The 18,224-nt window shown below is 33.7% G+C and overlaps 1 protein-coding gene across 1 annotated transcript in view; it reads left to right on the top strand.

Moving 5' to 3' along the window:
- The window catches only part of LOC145268830 (LIM/homeobox protein Awh-like), a 490,339-nt gene that overhangs the window by 421,711 nt on the left and 50,404 nt on the right, over positions 1-18,224 (top strand). The window contains exon 3 of the mRNA XM_080124487.1: positions 13,427-13,638. Coding sequence (XP_079980613.1) covers positions 13,427-13,638 — 212 coding nt within the window. The remainder of the gene's footprint in view (positions 1-13,426; positions 13,639-18,224) is intronic.

Genomic DNA, 18,224 nt, shown 5'->3' with positions numbered 1-18,224 from the left:
CGTTTAATTCAGTTGACATTTACAATTCTAACTGTCAATTGTAAATGCCAGTTAAATTAAAGAAATAAATAATAAGATGGTCAACATCATGAATTTTGGAACATAATCTTTTGTTATTAATTCACTATATTGCTCTGTAATTACATTGAGCTTCTTAAATAAAGATTGGTATATACTATAAGGAAATAAAATATATTTCCACAGATATATATATATATATATATATATATATATATATATATATATATATATATGCGTGCGCGTGTGAAAATCAGGTAGTTGAAGTGATATAACGTACGAACAGATACACACAAACGAACAAATGTATTAAAATTATAAACTTCCGTATAACTATTAATTTTTCAAAATCATTCACACATACACACACAGACACACACATAAACACTCACACATTATATATATATATATATATATATATATATATATATATATATATAGTAATTTATAAAATATATATGGCGATTAAGCTACACTGAATATTCTGCATTTCATCCAACTATAGGATTCTTCAGGCTTATGCGCATAAGATTATAGGATTCGTCAGGCTTGGGCGCATAAGCCTGACGAATCCTGTAGTTGGATGAAACGCAGAATATTCAGTGTAGCTTAATCGCCATATATATTTTATAAATTACTAACTAGCTCTACCTACGTATTGAGCACTTTTGAAGTAAATACTTAAAGTTTACGCATAAATCTATACTTTCGTATATTAAATTTATGTGAATAAATGAAGTAGTTACATATATATATATATATATATATATATATATATATATATATAATTTTTGCGGGATGATAAATGCCTTTGAAAATTTCGAGAAAATACGTCGCTTTCTCATAAAGAAACCAACCAAAAGAGCGCTGTAAATATGTGAGGGTGAGTGTTAGTGTTTGTGTCTAAATTGCATTTTCTAGTGATAAGTTGACTTACATATTGCGATATGTTTAACTTTGTAACTCTTGGTTTAAACTGCATGTTTTTTTATTATTATATCTTTAATGAAATAACTTAGATAACTACACGCGCACACGCACACACATATTATCACGATCATTTTTCCTATAAACACGCTTATAACACTTTTATATATACACATACATACATATATACATATGAACCCATATAAATACACATATATATGTGTGTGTGTATATATACATAAATACAAACATTATATATATATATATATATATATATATATATATATATATATATATATATATACATAAAGCAGGGTGGCTGTTGTTACATCAATTCCTTTCTTCTTTTCTACCATCGCCCTAGGCGAAGGAAGCACGGGCGCTTAAAGGTGCCTCGCTCATCAAAAGATCCCATATCGATCTGAGAGAGAGAGTCCTCATTGATTCAACATGGCCGAAATAAAGAAAAAAAAACGCAAGAATAAAAAACGGGGCACACGTATAACCTTCGTCTCGATCGCAATTCACTCGTTCCCAAACCTTTTGCTCCGTTTCTATTCGTTTTGCCCTGAAAGGGGCCAAATCTTCTTTTAAGGTCATCGCTTAATGGCAGAATTTCCGGTTTGGACATGACAGGATCCAAGTTGCAAAGAGAGCAAGGCAACACCCGTTACGTGTTTTAACTCACTCCCAACCGCGGTGTATATATATATATATATATATATATATATATATATATATATATATATATAATATACATATACATATACATATGCATATATATATGCATATATATGCGTACATATATATGCATATATATGCATATATATGCATATATATATAAATATATATGCATATACATTATACATATATATATGCATATACATATATATATATATATACATATACATTATACATATATATATGCATATACATATATATATGCATATACATATATATATACATATACATTATACATATATATATATATATATATATATATATATATACATATACATTATACATATATATATATATACATATACATTATACATATATATATGCATATATATATATATGCATATACATATATATATATACATATATATACATATATATATACACATACATGCATATATATATATATATATATATATATATATATATATATAATGAATGATATTTTACTGCTTGGGTTGTATTTTTGATGTGATCAAGATCGCTGAAGAAGAGACTTTACCTCTGGCTAGTTCTTTATTCATTGCTATTTATAAACGGACAGACACACATACACAAGTACCCTTTATATATATACTAGCACGCCGCCCGATATTGCCCGGTCGTAAAATATGCTTAAATATGATATTTTGATTAATGCAGAGTTCGTATTTATTATTATACTAGCGGGGGGGTACCCCGCGTTGCCTGGGTTTTTAGAGGCGTATTATTTGGGGGGGGGAGTATAATGAAAACAAAGCGAAGTAATAACCCTGTTTAAATATTATAAAAACAAACAATATTGTGAAATAAATAAATAAATTAAATTAACGTGATGCAATACGAAATATCAATTCCGCAGTGAAGCTTGTTTTGGTTTAGTTTCAGTTGTCCGGCATCACACTCGAATTCTAAATTAATTTTTTTGTTTTCTCGAGTTCTAAATTAATTTAATTGTTTTAATTTTAATGTAAGTGTACTGCAAGTGAATTCACGATAACGTTGCGTTTTAATAATAAATAGTAAATAATGAATTCTTTGTGTAAAAGTAAATGTTTAGTTGGAAGCACTAATAAATAAAGGTCATAGTTAGATTTCACGGTCAGAGTCGTTAAAACCGGAAGTAAAAACCGGAAGTAAAAAAAGCAAAAAGAAAACAATAATAATAATAATCTCGTTTTCGCGTTTTTTTATATCTTTTTTTATTTTTATTTTATTATGCGAAAAACAGTAAGAATAAATCAGTAAAAAAAAAAAAAGATTTAAAAAAACGGCATAAATAACCTTGTACGATTCCAAACCGGTGTTACTTGTACTGTTCCTTGTGAATGCATCCGCTGCGGTGTAAATGAGGAGCGGGGAAAGGAGGAATCTAATAGAGAGAAAAGATGTTACAAATCCGGTTAGTCTCGCAGATTGCGTCCTACACTAACGAAAAAGAAAAAGCGAAAAGAAAACAATAATAGTAATCGCGTTTTCGCGTTTTTTTTTTTAATTTTTAATTTCTATTTTATTATAGAAAAAAGAGAAAGCATAAACAAGGGTAAAAAGATTTTAAAAAAAAACCCGGCATAAGCGACCTTGTACGATTCCAAACCGGTGTGTTTCCTCGTACTGTTCCTTGTGAACGCATGCACTGAGGTGTAAATGGGGAAAAGGGAAAGGGGGAATCTAAGAGAGAGAAAAGATGTTACAACCTCCATTGAATCTAAGCGATTTTGGCAGTGGACTCTCACCGGAAAAATGTAGGAATGTACTATTGTCGAGGAACTGTAGAGGTAATAGGTCTATAGCAAACCTCAGATAATGTGCTACAGTCTGTACGCATGACATTTGCATGTAATGTCATGATTTTTAATCCTATTAAGGTCAAAGTCTGAAGGGGAAAATGTGTTCATTTTATTTATATGGAAGAAGAAGAGAAGAGAAAATAGAGAAGAGATTATATAGCAATGATTTAACAATTTTTTAAAAAAATGACTTATGCGCCTCCACCGAAAATCGAAACTAAAACGTTTAGTTTACGATTTACTTTTTCTTTCGTTGTTAATGACTGTACTATGAAGACACTTTTGCTACAAAGTTAAAAATTAAAACACAAACCAATAGCTATTATGTCACGAATGCATTTCCGTAATGCCGTCGTTCGACTTTCATCCGGCAAATTTCTTTCTTTTTTTTTTTTTAATTTTCAGACTTTTGCACTGATTTTCCACGGTTAAAATTCAAATATAAAGTTTTGTATTGGTTTGAATGCCCTGTATATGAAGTTTCGTGTCCGTAGACCAAAACTGGCGGAGGAGTTTAGTAGGCAAAAATTTTAAAATAAAAATATATACGCATACATAAATATATACAGAAAGACGTTTGTGTTAATTTTTTAATTTTTATTTTTATTTCGGACTATTAGTCTCATCTTTATTAGTTGTTGTTTTTGGATCGTTTTATTGGTTCACAACGTTTCGGCCAGCTATTCCTCTGGCCTTCGTCAGGTGGTAACCGCGACGGATAGGAACTTCGAATCTCCTAACTGCATTCTCAGCCATCACTGCCATCCGTAGTTGTTGTCGTCTCACCACATTTTTGACCAATTAACCTCTGGCACGCTTTGGGTGGGATTGAAACCGCTATCTTCAGACAATGTTCATCTGGAACCGTAGAGATTCAACGTCTCTATCAACTGTTGAATCTCTACGGTTCCAGATGAACATTGTCTGAAGATAGCGGTTTCAATCCCACCCAAAGCGTGCCAGAGGTTAATTGGTCAAAAACGAAGGCCAGAGGAAGTTGGCCGAAACGTTGTGAACCAATAAAAAGATCCAAAAACAACAACTAATAAAGATGAGACTAATAGTCCGAAATAAAAATAAAAATTAACATATAATGCTCATCTAAAAAAAATGAATTCCAATTAAGGAATAATATATATAAAGACGTTTGTGTTTACTATAAACTTTTTACACAAATATTAAGCACGTATAAATCGTGTAGAATATCTGCATGAATATAATTCATATTATATATGATTACTCATTAGTTAAGTTAACTAAAGAAGATCATAAGAAAACAGAAAAAAACTAATAAGGGATTAATTAAAATGAATGTTAACCTTCGTGTAGTTGCTTGCGTATCCATGATTAGTATATTAAGAAGTTAGTTTTAAATATTATAAAAACAAACAATATTGTGAAATAAATAAATAAAATTAACGTGATGCAATACGAAATATCAATTCCGCAGTGAAGCTTGTTTTGGTTTAGTTTCAGTTGTCCGGCATCACACTCGAATTCTAAATGAATTTTTTTGTTTTCTCGAGTTCTAAATTAATTTATTTGTTTTAATTTTAATGTAAGTGTAATGCAAGTGAAATCACGATATCGTTGCGTTGTAATAATATATAGTAAAGAATGAATTCTTTGTGTAAAAGTAAATGTTTAGTTGGAAGCACTAATAAATAAAGGTCATAGTTAGATTTCACGGTCAGAGTCGTTAAATAGAAAAATCTGCCAATGTTTGATCTGCAGTCTTGAAATTGATATTTGGTTTTTAGCCGGTAAAAATAACTGGGAAGATGTAAAATTTGAAAAATTGGAACTTGGCAAGCGTAAGTCGACGTAAATCTGTATTCCCTTTGCTTGCGCAAACATACATTTCTACGTTTTACTGCGTTAATTGTTTTTTAGGTTTTGATATCCATGTCCCCTTAGGTCAGATGGTAGCGAATATCGCTGGAGAGCTAAATGTTTTGGTTTCGATTCTAGCTGGTGCCACCCATTTTTACTTTATTTTATTTTTTTTTTTTTTAACTTTTGAAATCATTACTATATATAGGACGATGAGAATAACGGAAAGAGTATAGTATTCCGACAAAATAGAAAAATAAAAAAAGAACAAACCGAGTTATGTGTTCATCAACGTTTCGTCTTTATTTCAAGACTTCCCCTGGATTAAAATAAGACCAAATAAAGACGAAACGTTGATGAACACATAACTCGGTTTGTTCCTTTTTTATTTCTCTATTTTGTCGGAATACTATTTCCATTATTCTCATCATCCTATATATAGTAATGGTTTCAAAAATTAAAAAATAAAATAAAGTAAAAATGGGTGCCATCAGCTAGAATCGAAACCAAAATGTTGTTTGTTTTGCAGTTTGAAATATAATAATTGATAAGGAATAAGTTCTATAATAATAAATACGAAATCTTCATGAATTAACATATGTTTAAGCGTATTTTACGAGCAGGCAACGCCTGGTGGCCTGCTAGTTTTATGCATAAGTAAGAATAATGATAGAATCTATTCCACAAAATATCAGATATCTTTGGCCGAATCCAGATTCCAAAATTCTTAACGATCGGTTAATTAGTTCAGGAGTTAAAAGCTTCTATTTATCGTTTATACTTACCTTCAACTCGACTGAAAATAATTGCAGATAATTTCAATATACGTTGTTTTCTGGTTGTATCGTTTGTCAAGGTCCAAATATTATTCGAGAGTTTTTTGTTTTTTGTTTTTTTTTTCTTGTTCTTTTACGTTTCGTTGCGATTAAATAAAATGGCGTCGGGGACATCATCCAACCGGAAGTTGCATGTACGCATGCCCACAAGGAAACATTAAACACTTTAAAACTAAAAAACTAAATAAAATTAAAATTAAAATAAATAAAAACAGAAAAGTGAGAAACGCCTTCGCCGTAAAACAAATATTCAATTTTTATTTTATTTAAAAATTTAATGATTAGTTCTAACCACGTATTTATTTTATTTATTTATTTTTATATTTATCTATTTTATTTTTATTTTTATTTTATTTTTAAAAAATATTTGTTCACACTTACGGCGTATTTTAATTTATGTGATTTTGTTTTATTAATTCGTTTGCTTATTTATTGCGAATGTGGACGTAAATCACATTTATTTTAATTTACAAAACTATTTTCTAAAAAGGGCGTGGTCTTTTCTATTATCTAATTATGGTTAATACTTATAGCATGTCATTATGGTAAATACTTGTAACTTATCATTGGAAAAACGTAAAGCGTAGGATAATTGATCTAAAGCTGAATAGAAATATATCTCAGCCCGACAGATTAAAGCTACTGTGGGGTTGATTTTCATTACACTTTATTATTTTTGTACGTTATTTTTAGTCTAGAGGTTTATAAATATTTATTTATGAACTTTACTGCGATAATTATTTGTAAAACATTAAAATTGTATAAAAATAATCAATAATATAAATCTCTCCTGCCTGTTTAAATGTATGTATATATGTATGTATGTATCTATGTATGTATGTATGTATGCCTAAAAGTTTCGACAGAGGTGAAGGATTTTAACGAAGTCTATATCATTTTGAAGCTCGACCCGCCAGACGACAAATATCGAAAAATTGCCCAAAAACATAAATTCCTTCACCCTCAACTACAGGGAGGGGTCGCTTTTTTCGCTGATATTTTCGAAAGTCATCCCCTCTTTTCGATTGTCTAACCTTAATTTAAACCTACGTCACTTCCGATTTGGCGATAGGCGCAATAGAAAAGACGTAACGTTTTTTTTTTTTGTGATTGTTGTTTTTTTTTTTTCGCATGCTTTTCCTCCTTCGCGGTACGAGTTCGAGCCTGCCTGCCTGCCTACTACCACTGTTTTTCCTTTTACTCAACACATACCTCCAAACATCCGGGCAACGTCGGGCACCCAAGCTAGTTATTCATAGTATGTATATATATATATATATATATATATATATATATATATATATATATATATATATATATATAATGAAAATTACAATTGAATTTACCAAAATGTTCCAAGATGGTAAAATTAAAGTAAATTATCAATATTAAAGAATTAATATTTATAAAATTATCTCAGCCAGATATAAAAGCTCGATAATACCAAATAGGAAATAGAGCTTATAATATGAGCAAACAGTTAATGAAATATGTAAAAAAAAAACACTTTGAAATGAGTTAAAAACATATTTAATCTGAAAAGGAAACACTAGATAAATGGATAGTCCTTAATCCGCGGAGTTTCGAAGAAATACTCTCCTTCTCATCAGAGGGTAGGAATTAGCAAAATGCGGGATCGGATTTTGCATGCAGAAGTATTTGATGAAACAACAAATAAGTCAAAGATCTTACTTGAAAACAAAATAAGTTAAGCAGAGGGAATATGGTAAAAAAAAAGGTGATTACACATGAATGGATAGTCTGGTAGAAGATAAAAAAATCCAGTGACGGTAAAATCCAAATGTAAAACTTCAAGAAAATTAAAAGAATTTCCATTTGTACAAGTAAAATCCAAGGAAATCCCGTAATTGGAAGAAGATGGTCCATAATAATCCAAAGGCATATATATATATATATATATATATATATATATATATATATATATATATATATATATATATATATATATATATAAAAAGCCTGACGAATTCTCATGAGAATAAAATGCGCAATATTCTGTGTAGGCCAATTGCCATTTATATTTTACATAACTTACTACCTAGCTCTACCTACGTATTGAGCACTGTTTAAGTAAATACTGAAAATTTACGCATAAAATTATATCTTCGTATATTATTTTATGTGATTAAATAAAGTAATCACACACACACACACACACACATATATATATTGATTTATGTGTCTCTATCTATCTATCTATCTATCTATCTATTTATCTGTTCCATCTCCTAGTATCCTAGAAAATCCACAAATCAATAGATATAATGAGGAAGGATTGTTTTCCCTGAGGTCTTAAAAGATGAGGGAACCTTGCGTTTACTTTCCTTAATGCCTCATTTATACTTAACATATACACTCACACACACGTGTATATATATATATATATATATATATATGTGTGTGTGTGTGTGTGTGTATATATATATACATATATATATACACGCATGCATATATATATATATATATATTTCTGTAGAAATATATTTTCTTATAATATATACCAATCCTTATTAAAGAAGTTCAATGTAATTACAGAGCAATATAGAGAATAAATGACAAAAAACTATATTCCAAAGTTCATTATGTTGACCATCTTATAATTTATTCCTTTAATTCAGTCGACTTTTACAATTCTTGACAGTATCTGTTTCGTGGCGCAAAATCAATCACTTAATTATCATATCAATCAGTGAATCTATTATGCCCTTAACTCATCAGAAGAAATAGCAACAATCTATCTGTCAAAAGGAAATAAAGTGTGTTTTGACATGATTAGAATCCAAACATTGCCGATTCCGATGTAATTACCGATTCCGATTCTTTATAAATCCCTAAATATTAAACTATAAAATTGCTATTTTTTTCACGATTACCGTAAAAAACACACACGCATTAACTGTTCAGATATGTTCTCAAACGTAAATATGCATTTGTTAGGGATGATGTATCGATTTTAGTTTCACTAGTAGTTTAAAATCGATCATTATTTTATCATTTTTATCAGAAGTAGAAAGATTATTTAAAGAAAACCAAATAAAAAAAGCCAATTAATGAAATGTGTTGGTTTACATGTTCATCAACGTAAATAATCACCTTTTAATTTATTTATTGCCATTATTTCCTTTGCCATGATTCGACGAAGGACTCGGCGTATAGTGTCAGGTTCAGCGTACCGTACTGACCTGTTGTGGCGGTGGGAGGGGTAGGGAGAATGCCCAATGTTAAAAGAAGGGTGCGTTCGTCAAAAGAAGGGCCAGCCATGTTTTCGTTTCTGTGGAAGGAAGGATGGAAATGTAAGAGGAAGGTGCAGCATAGGTAGAAGCGCCCCCGTACGGCGAAGAGCTAATCTAAGAGGAGGTAACTAGTAAAAACATTTCTGCACGGCCTGAGGCGAGTTCTCTGGTCCGACACAATGCCTTAATTAAGACACGAAAAATAGCAGAAAACGGAACGATATATATATATATATATATATATATATATATATATATATATATATATATATATATATATATATATATATATATATATATATGTATGTATGTATATGTATGTATATATATGTATGTATGTATATGTATGTATATATATGTATGTATGTATATGTATGTATATATATGTATGTATATATATGTATGTATATGTATGTATATATATGTATGTATATATATGTATGTATATATATGTATGTATATATATATATGTATGTATATATATATATATATATATATATATATATATATATATATTACTTGTTTCTTTTTTTTTGTATATTTCTTATACTTTTTATTTGTTTACTTATTTATTACTTTCTTGCTGCGGGTTAAGAAATTCCTGTAAAGTCGGGACAAAAATAAAAGTTCATTAAAAATCTCCCCCCCCTCTCTCTCTCTCTCTCTCTCTCTCTCTCTTTCACTCTATCTCTCTTTACATACACACACACACACACACATATATATATATATAATGAGAATAATGGAAATAGTATTTCGACAAAATAGAAAAATAAAAAGGAACAAACCGAGTTATGTGTTCATCAACGTTTCGTCTTCATTTCGAACAGAGGAAGTCTCGAAATAATTAATAATAAATATTTAATTCATGAAACTTACCTTGCAATGAGTTATTTATTTATTTATTTATTTTTATTTATTGTATTTTAATTTTAACTAGCAGTTCAGCTGGGCTTTGCTCGGGCCCTATTTACTGTTCATAACTTTATGTGCATATGTATATTCAAATGTTTCACTCATATCCAGATAACCTACATCTAAAATTTCAAGTGTTTTGACCCAAAATTGGCAGAGGAGTTTGCTAAAGTCTGCAACGGTCAGCTATTTCAACTTTGACCTGTTGGCATCCAACTTTTCACCCAAAAACTGATTTAAAAAGCTTGCTGCATGTCTGAATACCCTTTATGTAAAGTTTGCTGAATAGTTTGCTAGAGATCGCAAAGGTAAAAAAATTTTTAACTATGACCCCTTGGCAGCCAAATCTTCGGTCAAAAACCGATTTTGTTTTTTTTTTTTACAGTGATCACTACTTATCAAGGCCCAGAAGCCACTCAGGGATAAGGGTTATTGTAAGTACATTACGTTAGTGTGGATATTTGATTAAGTGTTTAATTAAGGGGGCGGTTCATTAGGAATTTGTTAACATTGGACTTGAAGACATCCAAGTTGTAGTCCGGAGGGAAGCAGGCAGACGGAACAGAGTTCCACAGGCGTGCAGTTCTAAGAAAGAAGCTTTGTTCATGGAATCCGCGTTTTGATTTAGGCACAGATATAGAGTGGGGTAAATTTTTCACACTGGATTCAGCTAGACGGGTGTTTTTCGTGAAAGATTGGCGAGGGGGGGCCAGAGATTGGAGTTTAGACGAGCACCTGCCATGGAAATAACGATAAAATTTAAACGTAAAAACCCATTTGTGGAGGATGGTGCTAATATTATGCATTATGCATATATTTTCTCAAGCGTAAAAAACACACTCGTTCGGTAGATTTTTGTTTTACTGGAAGTTTAAAATCAACAAATATTTATTATTTCATTATTATTACTTGGCATGGAAAATTCTGTTTTAAGTAAATTTTTAAGTAAAATTTCGTTTTAAGTAAAATTTTGTTTTAAGTAAATTTTGTTTTATGTAAATTTTGTTTTAATTTTTTTTTTTTATTACATTTTCACCCCAAACAAGGCATATTGCCACTTTGATGTAGGGAGGCTACTATCACTAACCGAAGTTCCAGGGGTACTATGTAGGGAGTTTAGTAGTAAGATGTCTGTTCACATTACACTTGAACTTCTGCATGTCAGTACAGTTGAGGAAGCAGGAAACCGGAAGAGAACTCCAAAGTCCTGTCGTTCTGGGAAAGAAGCTATTGGAGTAAAAGGCTTTCTTACATCTAGGGATCTCAACTGTGTAGGGGTGGGATTTTGCTGCTTTTCGGGTGTGTCGGGAATATTTTCGTCGAGAGGGTACAAGTGCTTGTAGTTCGTCAGAGCATCTACCATTAAAATACTTGTAAAACAGGCAGAGGGATGCAACATTTCGTCGGTGGGAAAGAGGCTGAAGTTTAAATGATAATTCAGGACCTATTAGGTTGGCGACTCTCTTTTGGACGCTGTCCAGGAGTGAGAGACTAGTAGCAGTAAATTAAAATTTGTTCTAAGTAAAATTTTGTTTTAAGTAAAATTTTCTGTGGAAAATTTTGTTTTTAAGAAAAGTTTGTTTTAAGTAAATCTTGTTTTATATAAATTTTGTTTTAAATAAATTTGTTTTAAGTAAATTTTATTTTAAATAAAGTTTCCATTTAAGCAAATTTTGTTTCATGTAAAATTAGTTTTAAGTAAATTTTTTTCAAGTGAAATTTTTTTAAGCAAATTTTGTTTTAAGCAAAATCAAATAAAGAAAGATCATTAAAGGAATCATTTTTGGCATCGGAAAATACGCACAAATTTTTCCGATACGGATTTCATACTTTGGGAATCACCCTATAGTATATCTGATGTGGGTCCAATGTTGGGACCACAGAAGGAAAACACGGATTAGGTGTAAGAAAGATATATGACCAAAAGGTTACAAGGATAGGATAAAGGGTAAGCGGGGCTTACTCTCCGGTCATGTCTATTATGAATAGTCGTACGCGCTGCTCACTACTAGTACTCCTGCTGATTCTACGGTATTATGATACTGTCCATTGATAGGGTGTTATCTTACATCGTAATATAGTTTTGGAAGAGTCCATAATGCAGGTAAGTTTCGGTCTCACAACAGTATTATTGTTCACTACTGGTACTCCTGCTGATTCTACGGTATTATGATAAACAGTATTATTGTTCAATATACAGGGTAAAACGATAAAATTGTTGCCATAAAGAAAACTGCAGCTTTATTTTAAAACTTTTATTGAAAAATCAATTCAGTTTATTTGATTATGTAGTAGCGCTAACATCTCTTTAGTGTAGCTGCTTTCAGCCTCAATCATCGCCTCAATACAGGTCCAGAACTAGGAGCATGCCTGTTTCACAAGCGCCGGCAGGAGCTCGGCGAATGCTCAGTGGGTGGCGCCGATCAGGCTGGCTTTGGTGTTGTGGGAGGTCATGTTGGTGATGTATAACCATCTGACAAAACGAAGTAGTCCAGCGGGTTCAGGTCGAGGGGGGAAAGGGCTAATGAGAGAAAGGTACAAAGTCGTAGCACACTTTCTGAAACCAAACCTGGGTCTCTTTGGACTTGTGGGGCGGCGCCGAGTCCTGCTGCCACACGCAGGGTCTGCCGGCGGTCACCTGATTGCACCAGGGGATCACCACACTGTTCAGCAGATCCAGGTACACTTTGGTATCGACTTTCAAGCCGACTTCGAAGATGTAAGATGGCATGATGTGGCCCTCACTTGAAACCACACCAAAGACCATAACAGTGGGTCGTCCCATACGTTGAGCTGTGCTCTCAAGCGTTGGACCGTCTGGATTTGCATTTTGACGGTGCTGGCAATGGTCCTGTTGTTATAATTTGGATCGATTGAGAGCATGAGTTGTACAGCGGCGCATTTCCGATCTAGGCCCCTATCGCTCTGGGGATTTGCACATAACTGGCCAACTAGTAGATAGTTTGAAAAAAAAACGGTTTTTATCAAATGGAAATGGAATCTTGTCGTCTTTTCTATGGCGATAATTTTATCGTTCCAGCCTGGAACAAAAATGTGTTTTGTCTTTCTGTTATTGTTTGGATCAAATCAATTACCATGTTTTTTTCTTTTTCTTTTTCTGTGTGTTCTTTTCCAGAGAATTCGGGGTCAAATGTCCGAAATGTCTACGAGTGATTTTCGCCAAAGACTGGGTACGCAAAGCACGAGAGTTCACGTACCACATCGCGTGCTTTGCGTGCGACAGTTGCAAACGCCAGCTCTCGACGGGCGAGGAGTTCGCGCTCCGAGGAGACCGACTCTTATGCAAGCCACACTACATAGATCTCATAGAAGGCGGGCCCGGACGAGGTAAGTGCCGAAACTCTCCTACCCCCACCCCCGAATACACAAACACAGCTCTTCCACACACACAAACATAGACACACATCCCACATATACAAATACAGACATCCACACACACACATACAAACACAGACACCCACTCTTGCATACAAACACAGACACACACACCAACACATAACAAACACAGATACACATACACATACACATAGGAACACCATCTGTATAAAAGCCAAGTACGTCCAAGGATGGAGTACTGCTGCCACATCAGGCCTATCCTGCCATGACAGAGTACAAAATAGACTTGGTAGCTTAGTAGGGAATGCCCTTTTCTCTTCCCTGCAACCTCTCTCCCACAGAAGAGACGTTGCGAGTTTTATCGTTATTTCCATGGCACGTGCTCGTCCGAGCTCCAATCTCTGGTCCCCCTCGCTAATCTTTCACGAAAAACACCCATCTAGCTGAAACCACTGTCAGTAATTTTCCCCACTCTTTATCTGTGCCTAAATCAAAACGTAGATTCCATGAACAAAGCTTCTTTCTTAGAAGTGCACGCCTGTGGAACTCTCTTCCGTTTGCCTGTTTCCAACCTAACTACAACTTGGATGTCTTCAAGTCCAACATAAACAAATTCCTGATTAATCGCCCCCTTAAGTAAGACACTTTATCAAATCTCCAATACTAACGATTCCTACGATACTATTCCATTGCACACAATAACCCTTATCCACGAGTGGCTTCTGGGCCTTGATAAGTGGTGACCTCCATGTAAAAAAAACACGGACACCCCCCCACACACATCCCCACACATATAAGTACACAAACCCTCTCCACAAACACAAACAAAAACACAAACACCCCTACACACAAATACAAACACCCCACCACACACAAATACAAACACACTCTACACATGCAAACACAGACACCTACACACACAAACACAGATAACCTCACACACACGAACACAGACACACACACCTACACACGAACACAGACACCTCCTGCACATGCAAACACAAACACCTCCATGCACACAATCACATACACACACACATACAACACACTGGTTTAATATCTAATCTTCAATTACAATAGTAAAATGCAAGCATGAAAAGTAATATGGTTAAGCTTAAATATGGAAAAGTAAAGGACTAGTTGTTAAAACTGGAAAAGAAAAGGATAAGATATTTTAGTAAAAAATATAATAAATTTATAACTTAAATTATTGCAGCATTAAGAATTGATTATATAATATTATTGATTGAATTTTTAAAAATTCTTAATTCTGCAATATTCTAATCCATGATTTTCCAGGCTGTAGTAAATTCATGTTCTTTGTTTAATTTCAGTCTTATTTTTTTTGCTCCCATAAACATAACCTACACATATGTAATAACAATGTACGGCACTCGTCTGCTGTCAATAAAATACCCCCCAATTATCTCCCTTTCATTCTTTCATTCTCTCTGTTTCACTTGTTACTTCTCTTTTCGCGAGAGCGGTGAATTTGTAGCAATAGTAGTCACTGAAGCGACGTGATTGCTATGGAAAACAGCCATGAAAAACGTCGCTCACATCCTTACGTTTTTGGGGTTTTTTTTTTTTACGATGTTGAACGCCAGTAAATTCATCCTAACTTTTGTTTTACTGAACGAAAATTTGAAACTACCGTGTTTAAATGATAATATCTATCAATAACAAATTCACTAAGTTTATGGAGAGACACACAGGGTAAAATGTCTTTAGCTTTTGGGGACTACATTTTTACGCCATGAAAATTTATTTTTTTTACAACTGACGCACATGCACGCCCGCACGCCCGCGCAACAAAACAAAACAAACACAATCCGCATAAATGTACACAGCCTTAAATATCAACTGTTTTAGGAATAACAATATATATCGATCTCAAAGAATGCCACCTCCTGCAAAACACCTCAACGCACACAAACATGGTTATACACACACACACACACACACACACACACACACACGCGCACACACACATACACACCCTGTACATACAAACGCAAACACCTCCACGCCAAAAACTGTAATCGGACATATAAACATCATTTTGCCTTATATATAGGAATGACAATATATATTGGTCTTAAAAAAGCCACCCTCTGCACATACAAACACACACAGAGTCGGCAGAGATCGCCATAACGGAGTTTGCAAATACCTTCACAGGAAGATATGTAAGAAACTCAACATTCAGTGTAGTAAAAAATCCTGGGAATATATACCCGAACGGACAGTTGGGAATGACAACTACACTATTCACTATAACTACATAATCCCTACTGCTACATATCTAGAAAACGCAGCTGTTAAACCAGATATAGTGATTTGGGACAGAGCAAACAAAAAAGCGACCGTAATAGAGGTCAGTGTACCCAATGATACAGGGCTTAACAGAGCTGAGAGGGAAAAGATAACAAAGTATCAAGGACTTATGTATGATATGAAACGAAATTGGAAATTAAAAGACGTTTCAATTATCCCAGTCATCATAGGAGCAACTGGGCTTATGAAAAAGAACTTTAAAAAGTACATAGCAAGCATACCCGGTGAACCAAGTGCAAGTGAAATACAAACGATTGCACTGAAAGGGACGGCTAGAATCCTGAAAAGATCTCTTGGTTGGACTCACTAAAATAGGGGTAAATGTCAGACATCTGGTTGGATGTCCCATCCCCTAGAAGAAAAAGTTTAAGAAAAATGAAAAAAAGAGAAAAGTCGGCAGAAATATACCGAGATCTTCAAAAAAAAAAAAAAAATTGGGATCAACATCAGCGTTCAAAGTATTTTCTGGGAAAACTCTCTCAGGAATACATAGATAAAGAAGATTGGACTGGCTCAAAAGGGAAGCCCTTTACCACGATTAGGAAAGAGTTATAATGGCTGCTTAAGACAGGGATTGATGACCAATGCATTCAAGAAAATGGCAGGTCTAACTAATGGGAACAAATGCAGAGTCTGGCACACGGAATTGGAAAATGTGAGTCATCTAGTATCAAGTTGTAATGTTCTTTTAGGTCTTGGCTACTCCACAGTGAGACATGATGGAGAATGTAAGTACATCCTCTGGACCATCTGTAAAAAATTAAACATCCAATGTAGCAGCAAATCCTGGGAACATCAACCTGAAAGAACAGTTGGAAATGACTTATATACCATACATTACGACCATGTAATCCCTACAGTCATCTACCTTGAAAATGCTGCTGTGAAACCGGATATAGTTACATGGAATAAGTTAGAGAGTTGCAACCTTGGTTGAAGTGAGTGTCCCTAATGATGGAGGCCTGAACAGAGCTGAAAGGGAGAAACAGACCAAATATCAAGGTCTCATGTATTATATGTGTTATGTTTGACGTTCATCTTCGTCGCCAACTGCTATGTTTGCAGGTTGAACCAAATAACGTATAAAGCAATACAAATGAAGACTCAACAAACAAAGGTAGATCAATAAGAAGTGTATTAGAAAAAGTATATTCACAGTATATTTACATAATGGTTGTCAGGTAAAAGAGTCTTGGCTGGAGAACATATCTGCTCTCGGCTCGGCCTTCGGTGGCTTCTGGTTAACACACACTCAGACTAACCGAGTTTTGCTATTTATGTGTAATATTATCCACGTATGTAAATGAGTGGGTGCCACCACAACAATATGAAAAGAAACTGGAATCTTAAGGAGATATTAATCATACCAGTTATTATAGGAGCCACAGGGCTTATGAAGAAGAACCTGAAGTCCTACCTAACTAATATACCTGGTGAACCAAGTGCAAAAGAGTTGCAGAGAATTGCACTTAAGGGGACGACGAGGATACTAAAAAGAGCTCTCGGTTGGTTTCAATAAAAAGCAGCGCAATTTTGGCAGCTGGTTTGGCTGCCCCATGCCCAGCGTTACAATCTTCAAAGGAAGAAAATTAAAAAAAAAAGAAACACACATACAACATAGATACACTTACACACATAGGTTTTAATATCTAATCTTCAATAATATCAATGTAAATATATGTGTACTCAAATTTACCAAGTTTATGGAGAGGAAGATTAAAATATCTTAAGTTTTTGGGGACTGCATTTTTACGTAATAAAAATTTATTTTTTACAACTGACGCAAACGCCCGCTCGCGCGCACACAAACAAACACAGTCCGCATAAACGTACACAGCCTTATATATCAACTGTTTTAGGAATAACACTATATATCGATCTCAAAGAAAGGCACCCCCTTCACATACAAACACAAGCACCTCCACACACACACAAGCACAGAAAACCTTACACACACCAATACAGACACACACGCGCACACACAAACACACACACGCTGCACATACAAACACAAACACAGCCACACACACAAACACATATAACCTCACACACCAACAAAGACACAAACACCCACACACAAACACACACACCCTGCACATACAAACACAAACACGTCCACACACACAAGCACAGATAACCTCAAACACACACAAGCACAGAAAACCTCACACACATCAACACAGAAACACATACGCACACACAAAACACGCACACCCGTCACATACAAACACAGACACAGT

The sequence above is a fragment of the Euprymna scolopes genome, chromosome 44 (assembly GCF_053919585.1).
Source record: "Euprymna scolopes isolate OS-2025 chromosome 44, ASM5391958v1, whole genome shotgun sequence".
Lineage (NCBI taxonomy): Eukaryota > Metazoa > Mollusca > Cephalopoda > Sepiida > Sepiolidae > Euprymna > Euprymna scolopes.
This window is presented reverse-complemented; position numbering and strand designations above follow the sequence as displayed.